At 45.4% G+C, this 18,717-nt stretch overlaps 1 protein-coding gene and 1 non-coding gene across 8 annotated transcripts in view; both read right to left on the bottom strand.

The window, feature by feature from the left end:
• The window catches only part of Mapkap1 (mitogen-activated protein kinase associated protein 1), a 226,745-nt gene that overhangs the window by 22,751 nt on the left and 185,277 nt on the right, over positions 1-18,717 (bottom strand). For all 7 annotated transcript variants that reach the window (XM_026777621.1, XM_026777619.1, XM_026777615.1 and 4 more), the window contains one exon: positions 3,979-4,116. In XM_026777621.1, the coding sequence (XP_026633422.1) occupies positions 3,979-4,116 (138 nt within the window). The remainder of the gene's footprint in view (positions 1-3,978; positions 4,117-18,717) is intronic.
• On the bottom strand, positions 13,953-14,078 carry LOC113455990. Its single transcript, XR_003376889.1, has one exon. It is a non-coding gene; the product is annotated as a U6atac minor spliceosomal RNA (small nuclear RNA).

An 18,717-nucleotide genomic window follows, 5' to 3' on the forward strand; every position in this document is an offset into this window, starting at 1 on the left:
TCTCTCTTTCTCTCTTTCTCTCTTTCTTTCTTTCTTTCTTTCTTTCTTTCTTTCTTTCTTTCTTTCTTTCTTTCTTTCTTTCTAAGACATTTGTTGGAACCCTTCAAAATAGCACCAGAAACCCTAAGGAGAGGCAAGCCAGACTGATAACACACTGATTATTTAAATAATAAAGGCAGGGCTTTTTCCTTCCCTAAATCAAGAGAAAACTCATTCTTAATTTCTCAGGGCTCTCACACGGATTTTCTGAATTCTTCCGAGTCTGTATTTATCCATGCAGGTTTTTTAGGCTTGTATCTATTTAGTCATTAAGTTCCAGGTCCTTAAACACTCACAGGGACAGAGTGATAAATCTCTCTGAATGCTGGCCTAAGAGGGAGAAGCAGGGTGCAGGAGCACACAGAGCTGCTGCTGGGAGCCTGGCTGCACTGTTTCCAGTCTGTAATTCTGCCTTTCCCCGTGCAAACGCTCAGCCCCTTTGCCAAGTCAGCTCTTCACACATTTTCGGATGTGGCATCAATTAAACCTGAGCTGTGCTGCTCGTGACGACCAGACGAACGGTGTGACAGCAGCTTTCTCCACAGACCCTGCAAGATGGCCGTAGTCGAAGGGTTTAAAACATTTCTTTTCTGTTCAAAATTCTGACAAACATGTCTCAAGTAAGAACGGGGACAGCTTCATTATCCTCCCCACACTTAACGCCTTTTTGTGAAGCAGGCTGCTTAATAACACGTCTGCTCTGTTTTCACAACTAAATTATTCCAGTTGGTCACACGTTCCAGTCTCTGGGAAGACACTTGTGTTATAAGAGATAAAAACATGAAAAAGAGAATATATTGCAGAAATCAAAAACCTTATCTACTTCTAGACTGTTTCTCTTTGCCATAATTCATTCAAGAGGCCCTAAGAATAATTTTTGATGTAAACTCAGCAACAAACATACATCACTATGCTGATAAAAATCACAGGCTAAACTTATGAAATATAGTGACTTTCATTTCTTTAGTGCTGCTAAAATAACTTTTTTCTAAGGTTCAACAGACATAAAAGATAAAAAGGGTTACCATTAATCCTTTAGGCAAAAAAAAAAAAAAAAAAAAAAAAAAAAACCCAAGAAAGAGAAAGCAGCAGCCCCATAGATTAACCCTGCCGTCTGCTGAGGCTGTGAGGAGGGGCTTTTTAGATTCAGCCACTGAATTAATTTAGTGAAGATACTGGAAATCATAAAAACACACAATGTTGATCTGATTCATTTACTAACATTCCTGTGTGAGAACAATTTTTGATTCCTCAATCCTGGTTCATTCAGTTCAGTTTCAAGCTGACCAATATTCACTGTAGACAGCTACAGGGATTGCTGGGCCAATGAGTTCCATGGGGACTTAGGAAAGGAAGCGGAGGTGGGGGCTGGGGGGCGACTCTAAAGAGATAATGCAGCACACTGCATGTCCAGACGTCTAAACAAATTTCTTGGGCGTTGGGCCCAGCACTTGGGAGGCAGAGGCAGGTGGATCTCAGTGAGTTTGAGGCCAGCCCGATCTGCAAAGCCAGGACTGTTACACAGAGAAACCTTGTCTCAACCCCCCCCAAAACAACAACAACAACAATAACAACAAAAACACAAACAAACAAACCAAAAAACCAACCCCCACCACCCCAAACAAAACAAAACAAAATCCTGGGGCAATGAATGGAAATGAGTGGAATAAATGGGGGACGGTGGCAATGACCCTAGGTTAGCAGTAGGGTCAGGGTGGAAGGTTCCAGATAGTCACAAGAGCAGAACACAAGTTATTGTGTTACTGTATCTCACAGCCTGAGTTCTACATGGGAAATTCTGGCCTGAGTGGTCAGTGGCTTTCAACATCAGTAAAGGATGTGCTGAGGAGTCATAGCTTTATTTTGCAAGTCTATAAATTTAAAATCTTTTGCTTTAAAAAAAGATTATATTTGTGTGTCTGTGTACATGTGTGTGTGGACGCCAGAAGAAGGTGTCAAATGTCCTCCAATATTACTCTTTGCCTATTACTTTAAGGTGAGGTCTCTCTGAGCATGGGGCTCATTTTTTTCTAAGCTGGGCTGGAAGCCACCAAGTCCCAGCAATCCTCTTTGGCTCCTTCCCTGACTGAAGCAAGGGTTACAGGCATGCAAGGAATCAAATGTCTTTTCTTCACTTGTGAAAGTCCTAAGTTTGGAGTTCTCAAACACTACCCCACTGCCCACAAGTCCCCACTGCCCACAGGTCCTCACTGCCCACAGGTCCCCGTGTCACCTTTGAATGCAGAGACCAAGGCTTGAAAAGCATTGCTACAGAGGTCTGAGCATTGAGACAGGGATACTTCCGACCCCCAAAAGCTATTTAGCTGGTTTGCACACTGGGACATGTGTGAGAGAGGAAGGACCCCAGAAAAACTGTCCCCAGTGAAAAGACAGCCCTGCCTGCTCTGACCTTAAGTGAAGATGAGGCCCATGAATACTATCTCCTGCCTGAGACCTTCCCTCCTCTCCTACTGGCTGGGCATGTGACATTCACACCTTTCCAGAGCCTGGGTTACAGCTCTTCTAGGCACAGCAAGTGTCTGTGAACGAGAGGGAGCCCAAGTCTGGTTCTCGTTCCTCCCACAACTCTCCACTCCAGGTTAGGTCTCTAGGCAACATGCAGGCGACCATTTGCTGTTTCTGAGACAAGTTATAAAATGTTTCTCTTCAAAGTACCCTACTGCTGAGGAAGGAAGATTCCAGGACAAACACATTTATTTTGGGGTCACCAAGATGGGGTAGATGGAATTAGGGCTTACTCATGGCAGAGGGGTCTAGCAGCCTTTTAGGCTCCAGAAGCAGCAAGCACTTTTCTCATGGGCCTCTTTTGGCAAGTGCCCTGCAGTCAGAGCCTCACTGGGGTGACAGTAGATGGCAGGGGCAGAAGAGGACAATAATGTGTCTCTCTCTCTACCTACTATGCTTTCCTTTCCTGCCAAACTGGAGGCTGAGCTGAAAGCCTTTTCATAGCTGAATTTGACAATGAAATTAAACACTGGCCATGGGGAAGGGGCATGAAGCTTTGCTCAACATGGGAAGACTCTGATGACTCTGGAAAGGAGCCTCATTATAAACAGTTCCTGGCCTTGGCCTTTCCTAGTGTTTCTTCTGAGCATATAATTCCTCATAACACTTGTCCTCAAATTCAGACACGGGAACATACGTCCCCAAATTAGATGCTCAGTATGTACCTCTAGTTACCAAGCCAGAGCTACTGGGGTGAGCTCCGGCTGACAGGAAATGCTGAGATGCAGCAGTCTGAGAATCCTGTTTGCCAGTCTTCCCTACGCACGTAAAAAAGTTTTGGCTGCTTGCTTTTACAAGAGAGGCTCAACTCTGAACTGTGTCCTTTTTGTCCCATGCTAGGGCTGGATTCCTAAAAAATGTTTAAGTGATTAATCGAAATACCACAATCAATTACTTAACTTCAAAACTATAACATGCCCAAATGGTATCTGCTTGGATGGTCTACTGGAAGAATGCCAGCCCAGTAGTAACTTCTTCTGTAGGACCAGGCACACGTTTAGTTATGAGCTAGAGGTCACTGACATTCCAGCATGATGGATGCCTAAATCTAGCCTCTGGATATCCAACTTCCACTGGTATGGCACAGAAGGCTGACTGGTCAAGTTCCCCCAATGGAAAGGGAGAGGAACACAAAGTAAATCGAGGACTCTCCTGAGTGCAAATTCCCAGCAGGAACCTGCCTGGTGACCTAGCCCCCCAGAGCACGGTGCCTCAGGGGTCTCTGTTGACAGCAAGATGGGGCTCACATCAGGCTCTAGGTACCATAATACAATCCTGTTTGATTAAAAGAAATTTCTGGTAATGAATTAAACGAGCTCAAGGAAAAAAGGACATGGTGGCCATATATTCTCACAGCACAGGCGCCCAGGGAGGAGGGGCGAGAAAAGGAGACATAAATAAAGGACTACTCACTGGGGCTCTTTTCCTCGGCAAGGTCACAGGCACAGAGCAGGTCAGAATCGATTGAGATGGGCTTCTGTTTAATCCAAAACTTAGTGCTGGCTTTCTGATTCGTAACAGGGTCTATCTCTACTTTGTCTCCAGAGATACCTGTAAGGTCAAGGAATGGGGACAAAAAGAAGCCATGAAGTGAGGAAGGTGGCAGCGACTTCAGAGTAACAATTATGAGCTCTTAGGGCTAGAGAGATTGATTCTCCCTACAGGCAGGGCTTCTAAACAGGATCTGAGATGCTCCCAGTGTGGCTGCCGGGGTAAGCGAGAAGGATGCTGAAAGCTGCTTGGGGACATGATTTTTCTCTAAAACAAGAGAGACACATATCTCTAACACCACACAGTTATACTGTGACAACATAAACTACAACAGAGGGCCATGTAAAGATAAGACAGTTCTGATCTATTATTACCCTAAGTAATAGACTGTTACTGATATAGAGTTTCTGATCTAGAAAAATTTTACATTAAAAATAGAAGGGAGGGGGCAGAACTTTCCTCTGTGACACAAATAATTTCTCCAGTAACATTTAAGGGAAGCCACAGGGGGAGCAAAGGGTCTTTACACAAAACCTCTGAATTCAAATCTCAAAGCCTGCCTTTCAGGTGGGGGGTGGTCCTCTCCTCTCTGTTGAAGGAGAGGCTGCAGCATTTTCTCTGCTAGACAATGACCAGGAACAAATGAGGTGCAGGGGTCCATTGGAGGTGGCCTCTGGGTATTTCTGAGATGACATGGTCTGTCTAACACACCGAATCTAGTCCAGAAGTCTTCTTTTGCTGAAAGGAGAAATCTGTTCATGGAGTGAGATGTAAACCTTTCGTGTGCGTTCTGGAGTGAGCCCCACAGGGAGTCTTAAAAGTAATTAATTTTTAGGTGGTCATAATTTAAGGCCAGGGTCAAAGTGGGGAAAAAAATGTCAAGATTAACAACAACAACAACAACAAAAAAACCCTGAAAAATCAGTTGTACATATATAAAAAAGACAAGCAGGGCTTTTGAGAAAGATTATCTCAAAAGAGGATAAAACCCCACCCAAACCCAGCTCAGTTAATACTCCCACCCCCAATGAAAACACAGACACACATGACACCATAGCCTGGCAGCAAATTTAAATGTAAAAAAGAAATGAAAATAAATACAATCTCCATTTTTGGATTTTGCCCCCCCCCCCAGTCCATTGTAATGTTTTGTGAGTAGATTTATTCCAAAACCAGTTAGACAAAGGAAGAAGGCTATGTGCTGATGGTGGGTACCGAGGAGATGTGCAGGGATGGCTGTTAGCCCTGTCATCTTTGGTAGAGCCCAGCAATTATTTTTATTCATTTATTTTATTTTATTTTATTAACCCAATGCTGGGTTTGCACTGGACATAGTTCAGGGAGCAACATATTTCAATTAGGCATAAGTGTCCTAAGTCCAACTGACTCTGGATCTCAGGTATGGAGGATTTCAGAAGCTGAGAAGCTATCAGGAGCCCAATTTGATTACATTTCACTTGAAGTAGATTATGACTATTCCATGACACTCCAGCCTCCAGTTTGGTCATCAATTGCTAAGGATCTGGACATCTCTATAGTTATCTGAAAGGAGACAAGTACTTAAGCCACGGTAGTGGTAAGGAGGTGAGTGTTCACTGTGCACACTGTGACAATGGGGTGTGTGATCATGTAAGTGTACACTGTGGCAATGGGTGTGTGATCATGTGAGTGTACACTGTGAAAACGGGGTGAGTGTTCACAGAGAGCACACTGTGGCAATGGGTGTGTGATCATGTGAGTGTACACTGTGAAAACGGGGTGAGTGTTCACAGAGAGCACACTGTGGCAATGGGTGTGTGATCATGTGAGTGTACACTGTGGAAACGGGGTGTGCGTTCATGTGAGCAGGGTTTTCCCTCCTTATCTGCTTCTTATTTTGACATTTATAACAGTCAAAACGAACAAAGCAAAATAAATGTGCATATCTCTATGTGGAAAAAAGCCCTGCCCCACATTCCTTTTTCAGAAAGAAAGGAAAAAATCACCACCAGACAAAGATGGTTAAAATTTTGTTCTAAGGCCACGCAACTCCTGAAGCCGCAGTCAGTCAATACTGTTAATGTACCTTGTTAATTTGATAGGATTTGTCAGGTAACTCCACTGGAAAATTATATAAAACTGTTCCAGATGAAAAGATGATAGTGACATGAATTAAAGTGATAGAACAATAGTGGAATATAAACCAGAAATGACACCCAAAGTGGCTGTTGATTTATTGCCATACTGAGTTTGGTTCTGGGCTCCCATGTATATTAGTGCTACAAATCTGGGTCCATTTAGCAGAGGGATGCTCATACATACATCACCAGCTCCTGCTCCAAGCCAAGGTCACTCCCCATTGCATCAATCTTTTCAACAGAGCCTACTTCACAAAGCGGGACTCCTGTAACCATCTCAGATGTAACAGACTGCTCATCCTCTTTCATCTTTCTTTTATCATGTAAAGTACACTTTTAACTTCCATTATTTTTATCTGCAAATTGTTAGCGCATAGTTCATCCATTACCTGCTGTATCTGCACATCAGTTGCCTACACTCCACTTGGCCACAGAACCCTTTCCCAATGACACCCTTTCCTGAGGTTACTGCCACTGGTGCAGTTTGTGGAAGGGAACCCCAAGACTGCAGCTTGGGGATGGAGATATGGGAGGTGAATGCAAAAGGCTGAAGATGAGCAGACAGGTGGAGCATCATTTAAACAATTGGTGTGCTCCACAAGAGCAGCATGCACATGAGAGTTTCCTGAATCGAATCACATTTTCCCACTGACTTGGTTCCAGTGATACTCTGTCTTCATTCTGGATTGATCTGTAATTGGCAGGGGCTCCCAACACTTCGGTTTTAAGTTTCCGTGCCCTGCAAGCTTTCAGTCAGGTAGTTAATGATCTGTAAAACTCTTGCCTGCCTCGAGGAGTCACTATTTAAAGGAACCTGTAGGAGAATCTTTCCTGAAGGGAAAACCCTTTGTGCATTAAATAACCTCACAATGGGGAATTGTGACTCTCTATGCTTCTTAAAGCTGAGTGAAGCCCCAAAGACTTGGCTGTTCCTACTGGACAAGTGCAAGCAGGTTGGGAGGGCCTGTGACAGTCTAAGGAGGGCCCTACCTCGCTGAGCAGATCTAAGTCTGGAGGCAAATGGAGACCTCTGGGAGCCCAAGCACTTTTTATTTTTTAAATTTCTTTTTTGGTTGGAAGGCTGGAAGCTTGCTACAGGGAAGCTGGTTAGAAGGTTTACTCCAGGCTGTGGATAAAGATGCTAGAGCTAGGATGCAGTATGTGGGGGCTATGGGACCTAGGCTGGTGGGACTCTGATCAGGGAAGTCAATCAGTGCATCTGGACCCACTTGCCACTGTAGCCTTTGAAGTGTGCAAAGGAGGAGGCGGGGCCAGAGCAGCAGGGCTTCCTTGAGACTGCAGAGCCCAAAGAAGACTGCTGCTGCCACTTTCTCAGTGGCTCACCACCCTAAGGCTACAGTCCAGGCCTCTGGCAAAGGTTTGACCCCGGCAGGCTCCAGGAATCATGTGGAACAGTGTCCCTAGGCCCAGCAGGCATGCTGTCACACACATCATTCATGACATAACCACAGCAGATTAACACACTGAGCGCTAAAGTGTCCACCAGGCGCTTTCAAGGCCCAAGAGTCTCTGTGTACTCCAGCAGCTCCATGAAGTGGCCTCTCTGCTCATTCTATTTTATAGAAAAGGAAACAGAAACACAGTAAGGCTAAGAACCTGTCAAGATCACACAATTCACAAGTGGCCTGGAATCTGAAGTCAGAAGACTTGTGTCAGAGACCATCCTCTCAGGCACTACACTGGTCAGTAGAAGAAACTGTGCTGGCTTCTATATTGTGATATTTACTGAGGGACCGGGGTCTTTGATGACGTCAGAGAGCTTGGAAGTAGGAAAGTTCAAATCCAGAACTGTCTGGTTCCCAGATGGCTCTCATGGGCTGTTCAGATTTGAGTCAAGAAGACACACAGAAAAACTCTGCCCAAGCAGCCTTGCAGCCCTCCCTTCTCTACTTTCACCAGGGTATACGAAAATGTTCAGATGTCAAACAAATGCCCAGTTTCTACTGACCAGTGTAGTGCCCATATTTGGCAAGCCAGCACAACATCTAATCACTGTTCTTTCTTCTGACTTTTGTGCTTATGCACACTCTGTGTCTTCCCTCCCTTCCCCTCCTCTCTCTGTCTGGTTTTCTTTTTTCTTTTTATTTATTTATTATGTATACAGTATTTATTCTGTCTGCTTGTATGCCTGTAGGCCAGAAGAGGGCACCGGACCTCATTACAGATGGTTGTGAGCCACCATATGGTTGCTGGGAATTGAACTCAGGACCTTTGGAAGAGCAGACAAAGAGCTCTTAACCACTGAGCCATCTCTCCAGGCCCTCTCTCTGTTTTTTTTTTTTCTTTTTTTTTTTCCGAGACAGGGTTTCTCCGTAGCTTTTGGTTCCTGTCCTGGAACTAGCTCTTGTAGACCAGGCTGGCCTCGAATTCACAGAGATCCGCCTGCCTCTGCCTCCCGAGTGCTGGGATTAAAGGCGTGTGCCACCACTACCCAGTCTGTGCATGCTTTTCATATGTAAAGTTTTTGTGTGACATCTCTGGGACACGCAGAGGGACTCATTAAGATGTCATTTTTAACACATAATCTCAATCAACTCAAATTATAAACATATGAAGAAAGAAGGGAGGTGGACCTTCATTAAATACACATTTCTTCAAACTGAATAGTTACATTAAGGAGTAACACACCCATGATGAAATACAGCATAACCAAGGAAAATCAGGCCAGAAGAGAAGTGTGACTTAAAAAGTTCTTATGTCACACTACCAAATGAAATAGGAAAGAAAAAAATTTTTATATAGGGTTAGCAAAGTGCTCAGTGGTAGAGTACTTGCCTGACATGCACAAGAGCCTGGACTCCCTCCCCAGAATGGTGTGTGTGTGTTTCCAGAAAAGATCTCAAAGGCTCCATTCTAAACACTGAGTTAATTCTGGTTAGCAGGAGATTCTGTTCTTTACCAGTGCTGAAGTATGTACCCAACAATATGTATGTTTTTAAATTTTTAATGTTATGTGTATGGGCATTTTGCCCACATGTATGTCTATGAACTTGCAGACATGTGTGACTGGTGCCTGCAGAGGTCAGAAGAGGGCCCTGGATTCCCTGGAGCTGGAGTTACAGGCAGTTGTTAGCAGATATGTGGATATTGGGAATCGAATGGGGGTACTCTGGAATGCTTTTAATTCTGAGTCATCTCTCCAGTCCCCAAAAGTATTTTCATCTATCTATCCGTCCATCCATCCATCTATTCATCCATCCATTCACCTACCCACCCACCTACCCACCTACCCACCCACCCACCTACCTACCTACCTACCTACCTACCTACCTACCTACCTACCTAGCTACCTACCTACCTACCTACCTACCTACCTACCTACTTACTTTGTGGTGCTGGAAACAGAATTCAGGTCTCAGGCTTGCCACCTGGGAAAACACTTTTATTGCTGAGTTATGTCCCTGTATTTTAACAAAATAATCACTGTTTTAAAATTTTAAAGTTAACTTTTCCCCCTACCATTTCCATTTCACAATTTGTTTTTCGTCCCCAACATGTCTATAGTGATGACTGTGAGGTGACCCTAAAGTGGAGAACAATTTCACCCACAAGCTCTCCTGTACCCAAGGGGCTGAGGTGAGGGGAAGGCTCCAGCCTCCTGCCACTATCACAAAGGTGTCCAGGGCTTTCGCAGTCTCAGTCATGGCAGGTAAAGAGGGAGAGCACAGGGCTGGCCTGGAGTGGCCATGGTCAGCCCTTCCTTCACAAGTGTGGGAGGCCATTTGTCTTCTTTACCAGCTCTCCTCCCCTACTCACTTACCCGTCGCCATCCGTCATGACCTTTTCATGCTCCCACACTGACAGTTTCCAGATACAGTGAGTCAAACTTCACTGGAAGCAAACTATCACGCCAACTGTCAAAGGCAGAAAACATGGCCTGATTGCTGTCCTACATCAACGCCAGCATATAAATCCTTCCTTAACAAGACAGCTCAAAATAAACAAAGCACAACTCTAATGCAGCTACAACTCTCCAGGGAAACAGTTTGTCCAAGGAGTTATTACGAGGGGACCCACATCTGTTCTAACTAACTAAAATATTTCCATAAAAGGAAATTAGCACTGTATATCATCATCCAGAGGACCCCCTTTGGGAAGCCCCTACCCCAGGTCCTTCTGTGTATATTGGGTCATCGAGCACCTCTGTCTCTGAAGGCAGCAGGAGCCTGGTTACATTTAAGGCTACATTTAAAGGCAGCAGTGCTAAGTGGTTAGGGCCAGGAACTCTGAAAGTCCTAAGTTCAAGCTTTAGCACTGCTCCCTTAAGCTTTGAGCCTGGGCAAACTGGGAAAGGATGCACAAGATGCTGACTCACATCCTTGGGGCTTGTGAGAACTATATGAGTTACTTTCTATCGTCTGATAAAGACCATGACTAAAAGCAATTTAGGGAGGAAAGGGTTTATCTATCTGGCTTACTGTCTCAACCACAGTCATCATTGTAGGAAGCCAAATCAAGAACTCAAATGGGAGGAACCTGGAGGCAGAAACTGAAGCAAAGACCATGGAGGAATGCTACTTACTAGCCTGCTCCTTCTGGCTTGCTCACTTGCTTTCTTATACAACGTTGGACCACTTGCCTAGGGATGACATCTCCCATAGTGGGCTGGGACATCTCACATCAATTATCAAGAAAATGCCCCCCACAGACTTGCCTACAGACCAATCTTATAGAGGTGTTTTCTCAACTGGGGTTCCTTCTTCCCAAATGACTCTATCTAACCATCACAAGTCACCAGAGCTATAGGCTACAGCTATGTTTAATAGTGTCAGGAGCTGGGCATGGGCTGGGACAAGGTGGTCAGGGAGCCAAGGAAGGATGCAATCAAGTATGTGCCTGTCCCTAGGCCTGGGTACCTGGGACCTGCTTTGTGTTAGTCTTGAAAGCACAAAAATGTAGAATGCCTGTCCAGCCAGGCAGTTCAACCTGTCTGTCACTGTGGATCCTTCCAATAACCTTCAGCACCACGCTTTGTGGCACAAACCTTCCTGTAACCTCGAAGACTTCCATTCGGAGTTGGAAGAAATTTCTCTGACCTGGAGGGTTACGACACTCATGTTAGGGAATGGCCACCTGCGAGGTATCCAGGTTATTCATTTAGACCAGGATTTTGGGGAGTATATTCCATACTGTTGTTGTCTTGAATAAAGAAACTTCTTTTTCCATGATCCTGAGATTCCCCTTTTATAAATGGGGTAACAAAAGTGTCAACTCCTTGGATGTCAGGGGGATGGAGCAGTACAGCAATTCAAATGCTCATCTTGCATTGCTGTAGGAAATTCAAGTCATTAGTACAGTTCTTAAAGATGAACCCAGACTCAGAGGGGGAGAGCCAGTTTCCTTTAATTGTGTGACATCTGGTATATCAACAACACCCCAGGGCAGGATCTATGTCCTGGAGGAGTTGGCCAACACAAACTGGACTCAAGGGGCTTTTATAAGAGAGAGAAACAGAAAGAGAGCAAGAGAGCGAGAGAGTGCGAGAGAGAGAGAGAGAGCGCGCACGCTCATGGGATAGCAAACATGAAGCGAAGCTAGTGGGAAAGATCTGGAAGGATTTGAGGGAAGGAGTGAATATGATCAAAATACATTGTGTGTATGTACTATATAATATATATAAAATAAAAAATTAATAGCAAAAACAGATGAACCCAAGAAAGGTAAAAAGTTAGTAAACTGCAAAGCTGGGATCAAGACCGTACCAGAAAGCAGTTTCCATTGTCTCTGAGGAAACACACTGTAACAGACACACTTAAAATACCACCTCTAGGGAAAAGAGGCATCATTTTGGTAACACGGCAGCATTCGCCACTCCATACTCAGTGGATATTCTGAGTTGCTGGTTATTGGCTTATACAGGAGTGGGGTTTATGCATCAATTTCTTATGACTTTGAATCTGAGACTACAAAGCCCACTGTTGTCAAATCCTGGAGCAGTTTTTGATCCAGTTCCACAAGCTTCTTGTCTTTAGGTTACACAGAGCCGGGGAGCCCAGAAAAGCCCTCTGGGAGTGCCAATGAACAACTCTTGACCAGAGTGGATTTTGCTGAATATATGTGGCAATCGATAGCATTACAGAGCAGTCAGAGAAGTCTTTGAGACTTGTCCTGAATTTACACACAGGATCAGACACACAGGCTGTTTGGGCTTAATGAGACCTCAGAGATCACCCTATCTGGGGTTTTTATTCTCCACAGAAAGTCACCAAGGCTCAGAGCTAGGGACATGACTTGTCTGATGTCATCCATTAATGACAGAGCTGCAACCATAATTCATTTCTCCATACTACCAGGCCAGGGCTTAACAGATAAGCACTCCTGCCACACACGGGTGGACTACATCACGGTATAAAAAGCACCCTTAAACAATATGTTAGGCACTCAAAACAGGAGCAAATCATGTGGAGGCACAAGTCAGTGTAGCCTGAAGAGCACTGCTTCCTTGGAACTAGGAGGGTATTGGCTCCAGGCTCACTGGCTCTACTTAAAGGAGCTCATCATCTCAAAGCACTGGGGCACCTCAGTCAAAAGCTGACAGCTCCAGTGTGTGGTCTGTAACACACCTGGTGACAGGTAAGTGCCCAGCTAGACTGTTGACCTGGTCCCAGCCAGCACAACAGCATTTACCACAGGGCTGGGCACCAGAGAGGACCCTTTCCAGGGGACCTGAGGCTGTGCACACTCAGCAGTGCTCTCTGTGAGTGGAAGGCACCCCAGCACTGGACACTCTATGGTAAATGGACACCTCAGGAGAGCCCTTGAAGTCTGCTGGGAAGGACTGATCTTTCCCAGTACTGTTTTGCACACTGCCAGAGGGGTGCGGAAAGCTGGTTCTCCCACGGATAGGCCCCTATCCTACTGTAGTTTGAACACCAAGAACAGGGAAGTGAATCAAGGGCAGTCTGGGGGTAGGGTAGGGAAAGGAACTCTCTGGAATTCTACTCCAGCTCCTTCTACTGTGATGGTTGTGCACAATCTCCATTTTTCCAATGTTCAATTCCTTCTCAGTCACCCAAGGAACCCCAAATTGCTGGATAGGAATTCTCCAAAGGGAGGCTCTGGGAGAGGACTTGGAGAAGATAAGCAGTTGACAAATGCTGACACCTGCTGTCACCAGACATTGTGTTAATAAGCTCTAGTGTAGAGGGTTTCCGGAGGCCACCATCATAGTTCTGACCTGTTTTCATAAGTTTTAAATTCAACACTGGATTTTGTCTGTCACATTGAAGAGGCCAATCACTGAGCAGCAGAACTGCCACTGTTGAACTAAGTGACCCATGGATGTGGAGTCAGATATGGTAGATGTTCCCCAGTGGTCACTGTAGTGACCTGGAATAGGGAATGACACCTCTTTAGAATCAGCAAAGGGCCAGAAACAGGGAGGCTCAGTTACTTCTTGAGCACACAAATTCTTTACTTCACAAGTACCTGACTTTCCAGGACAGGCTCCAAAGCCACAGAGAAACCCTGTCTCAAAAAAAAAAAAAAAAAAAAAAAAAAAAAAAAAACAAACCACAAGTACCTGACTAAAAACCACAGAAAAGCATGTCTTGTTCACACGGCCACCCAGAACTACTAACACCACATGGTCCAAGGAGAAATAAAGACCTGGCTGCAGTCGCCTGTTCTCACTGGCTGCTCTTGTGTTGCTAACATGCATCTTAAATGTGCCTATTACATGGCTAAAAACATTGAAGTAAAGCTTTCTTTGAGTTCTTGCTTGTGGTTTCTTTCTTTTTTAAATGTAATTTCTTTACTGATAAACAGTGGTTAGATGTCACGACGTAGGTGGCAATGCCTTAACCGTATGCGTGTTGTTAGGCCCAAGGGCCTCTTCCATCCTTGTCAAGGGGAGTGTTAACCTTCTCTTCTTTCATACAACACTTGCTTGTAGCTTCTAACTAGAAAATGAAATAACAGCTGGGTGGATTAACCTATCTTTTTCGTGACGTGAGAAGGGTCTACAATGACAGATGACAAAGGAGGCAAGTTAGCACAAGTGGCTCAGCTACCACATGACCTGGTCTGAGACTGCTGAGAAAATCAGAATTGAATTCTGTGAGGTTGTACTTTCTAAATATGACAATTATGACACTTTTAGCACAGCCCATGTCCCCCACCCCCATATACCCCGGGGGATTATTCTGAGCCAAGGAAGGAGTTACAGAGTTACATGGTTAGGGTTATAATTCTGTGTTGTATAGTGAGCAGCATTATTATGGCAGTATCTTGGCCCACTGCCTTGTTTCACCTTAATTTCTGTGTAGTCTTTCTCCTTGTGCCACAAAAAATACTTAGGGATAGCGTACTATAAGCTTCCTAGATCACCGCTGGCACTCAGTCCCCTTTTGAGACAGGGTTTCTCTGTGTAGCCCTGGCTGTCCTGAAACTTACTCTGTAGACCAGGCTGGCTTTGAACTCACAGAGACTCATCTGCATCAGCCTCCTAAGATTAAGGTATGCACACCATGCCCGGCTAGCATCTGACCCTTTTTTTAATTTCAGTGTCTACAAGTCTACTTACCCCTACCAGTCCTGGCACACAGAACCCTGCCCACAGGAGGTTAATGGAAGCGTCTCAATTTGGCATAAGTGCAGGCAAGGTCCTGACTTAAGGGCACCTGAATTTTCAGGCTTGCCAGGAGGGGAAGGAGATGAAACATTCTCAGAATGTTTTATGGAAACAGCCACAGTGAGGATCAGGTCTACACGAGAAGTGTGGGAGCTGACACTCTCAGCCACCCCAGAGCCAGGAAGGATCAGAGGGAAAGGTGTTCACAGGGTCTTTCTCTGTGCAAGTCAGGCAGGGAATGGCTGAGGCATCTCTGGTGCTACAGCTGGAGTTAGGTGTTTGGCACTGGGCTTCTGTCCCAGTTCCCTAGAAACCCTACTGTGTATTCTGGTGACTGGATGGGAGCTAAAGCAAGTTAGTAGCTATTAAATAATAGCTACATGTTTCTCGCATGCTGTATTATCTCATCAAATCCTTCAAGCCTCAGTTTTCTCAGTCAGGAAATGGGCTACGATGCTGATGTAACAAGTAGATTAAATGGGGTAGCAAGGGTGGTCTGTAAGCTGTGAACTGTTACTGAACTTGAGTATCAGCACAGCGAGGGCTTGCATCCAGGGAAGGTCCCTACACTCAGTTTCCTCAGGTAAACTGTGGCTATGTCAGATAACAGTTCTGTGAGTCCAACTATTAGTGCACACAGAGTCTGGTTATCAAAGCGCCAGGTACATATTAAACACAAGCTAACTGAGAGCAGCCTCTAACTTACTGATAGTTCACTACAATTGGTCAACATTGTCATAGTGTTAGGGCTAGAACCGAGGGCTCACTAACAGGCAAGTGTTCCTCCTTGAGCTGCATTCCTAGTCTGATTTTTTTTGGTTCTTTTGTATTTGTGTGTGTGTGTGTGTGTGCGCGCACGTGCGTGTGTGCCTGTGTGCACGCGTGCTTAGAAACATGTGCATGTGTGTGCATATTCATGTGGAAGCTGGAGGTCAATGCAAGATGCTTTCCTCAATCACTTTCCACCTTTGTTTTTGAACCTGGAGCTCCCCAGTGCAGCTTGACTGGCACAGTAAGCCCCATGCATCCTTCTATCTCTGCCTCCCCAGCACTGTGATTATATACACATACCACTGTGACCTGGCTTTTACATGGGTGCTGGGTATTGAGCTTAGGTCTTCAATGTTTGTGTGCAGGCACTATACAAACTGAGCCATCTCCCATTCACTCTTGCCAATATCTTAAAAGTCAGACTTTTGTCATGGGTTTTATTTACAGACTCCACTTGTGCTTCAGTCATAGATTGGTAGAAAACTGAATTACATTTGAGTCTTACAGGGCAAAGTCTGGTGCCTTTCATCCCCTGGCTTTCTTAGAAGCAAATGGCAGATGGTAACCAGAGCGTGGGCCCCTTCTGCCCCATCAGAAGACAGGCAGCTGCAGCCGCAGGGCAGAGCCCCAGGTTTCCACCTTCTGCTGTGTGGGCCTTTGTACCATGGATTCCAAGTGGATGGTGGCTCTCTGTGGGTAAGCAGGGATGCTGGGCAAATGCCGCAGATAGGCACTCAGCACAGGGCCAGAGGAAATCTCTAATCTGACTGACACAGGATGGATGGGTGGGAAGACTCTCCATCAGTGTCAGGAGTGATCTGAAGCACCTAGCAGGTCAGGTGAACTAAAATAAATTATTTACTGATCTCAGAATGTAGCTGCTCATGTGAATACTTAAGAAGAGAGTGCTGTCTGATGCCCTGACTTTCGGGAAAGAATTCCTGTTGTATGCAAGCAAGTGTGTTGTGAGAATTGAGGGGTTGTCATGTACTCTGTAAGGTGGGAGACTCAAATGCTAGACACTTGACCTACCTGGGAACAAACTTACTCATTACTCAAGGGCAGTTTATCTGACTGTCACAGAATTTCTTAGGAGTAACCAGTGAAGCTTCTGCTTTTGATGCCAAAGTTTGAGCTTAGCATCTAAGAGAAACAAACATTTTGACAGTTGTTTAGAACACCCCAGAGCCGAGTCTGTCCACCAGAGGGCACCATGTGCGCCACTTCAAGTATCCTGGAGCTGGGATCTCCCCAGCCTTACTTCAGAGAACTCCATTATGGAGAGGGACATGGGCAACACCAGCTTTATCCCTTTTTAGTCTCACAGGTGGCTACAAGATTCGGAGAGGCATCTCCAAATCTGAGCAACTCAGTCTGGAGCAACTAGGAGAGGTGGCAAAAGGCAACATAGATAAGGACAAGCATCAGAGCTAGGCTAAGCTACTGTTTAGAATCAGCTTCTGTGGGCCAGATACTCCCTCACAACCCTAGAAGGAAAGTTTTTATAACACTGGCTTTATACATGGTAACAACTAAGGTGGAAGAGGGAGGGTGCCACTGCGGTACAGAGGGAGGAACCCAGGGCTGACTACAGAACCCTGCTCCTCCACAACAGACTCATGTGGCCTTTCTGTCTTGGGATGAATCTCCAGGTCAGAATCAGGTGAATACAAGTTTGTCCTTTCGCCTTTGGAGAAGAATGGGAGGCAGGCCTGGGGTCTGTGGTCATTCCAGGCATTGCTTCTCACACTGTGGACAGAGCAGGGGGCCTCTGGAATATCCTGCTTGACCCTTGCCATGACGGCAGTTAGCAAGGATAGGATTTCCTAGAAAGAAGCCATCAGAAAAAGCAGACCCAGGGGCTGAGGAGGAAGCTCATTTGTTGTCTTCTGTACAAGCATAAATTTGACTCTCTGGAACCCATGTGAAAACTCTAAGTGTGGCAGCGCACAGCTTCCTAGTGTTAGGAAGGTGGAAACAAAAGAATTTCTGGACTGCTGGAGACCACAGCCAAGTTGGCAAGCTCCAGATTAAATGAGAGATCCTGTCTCAAAACAGGGTAGAGGAACAGCTGAGGATGGGTTTGCCAGGTGTGGCCATCACAGCCAGCACATCAAATTCAGTAATGGTACCCAGATGTGTATCCTGGGCACCTGGCAGTTCAAGTGCTATCCAGACCCAGTGGAGATGTCTGTCTGTCCTTCCAAAGGCGTTGGTGGTGACCTCTTACAGTCCCCAGCTCTTCCTACAGTTCAGGTGTGTGGTCGCAGCACTCATTGCTGGGGACTTCATCATGATACAAATGTGGGAGACTGACCTCCTCTCGAGTGTTCCACATGGGCTAGATGCCTCAAATAACCTCAGGGCCTTCAGATACCAGCCTGTGTGAAGGTTGGAAGAGGATGCAGATCCCCTGGAATTGAATTTAAGATGGCTACGAGCCACAACATGGGTGTGGTCCTCTAGAAAAACATGAATGATCTTAACCACTGAGCATCTCTCTAGCCTGAAAACAATATATGTATAGTACAAACACAGCAATTCATAACATGTAATAGTCTGCTCAGATCTGAGCTGAGGTGCCCATGTTGTTGGTATGAGATGGTGTGACACATGAATATTGCAGAGTACAGATGACATTCATAACCAAGGTGGCAAGAAGATCCAACATGGCAAACCCCTCAGATTTATTACATCATGGTTTTTGAATCAGATCTTCTGAAATCTCCACATTCAGTTATGCAAACCCATGTGGGTCAGAGTCCACAGTGTAAGGAAGCAGAGCTCTAGGAAAATATAGCTCCTCCAGAAACCACTCATGCCAACAAGGCTGTCTGGAGCATTTGAGGGGAGGCTGTCTTAGGGTTTTATTGCTGTGGAGAGACACAATGACCACAGCAATTATTATAAGGAAACATTTAATTGGGGCTGACTTACATTTCTGAGGTCTACTTCATTATCATCATAGTGGGAAGCATGGTGGTACACCAGCAGACATGGTGCTGGAGAGGTAGCCGAGAGTTCTATATCTGGTTTTGCAGGCAGCAGAAGAGAGTGACACTGGGCCAAAGTTCGAGCATCTGAAACCTCAAAGCCAACCCCCAGTGATACATTTCCTCCAACTAGGCCACACTTTCTAACAGTATCACTCCCTATGGTGCCATTTGCATTCAAAGTACA

This window comes from Microtus ochrogaster, chromosome 4 (genome assembly GCF_000317375.1).
Source record: "Microtus ochrogaster isolate Prairie Vole_2 chromosome 4, MicOch1.0, whole genome shotgun sequence".
Taxonomy (NCBI): domain Eukaryota; kingdom Metazoa; phylum Chordata; class Mammalia; order Rodentia; family Cricetidae; genus Microtus; species Microtus ochrogaster.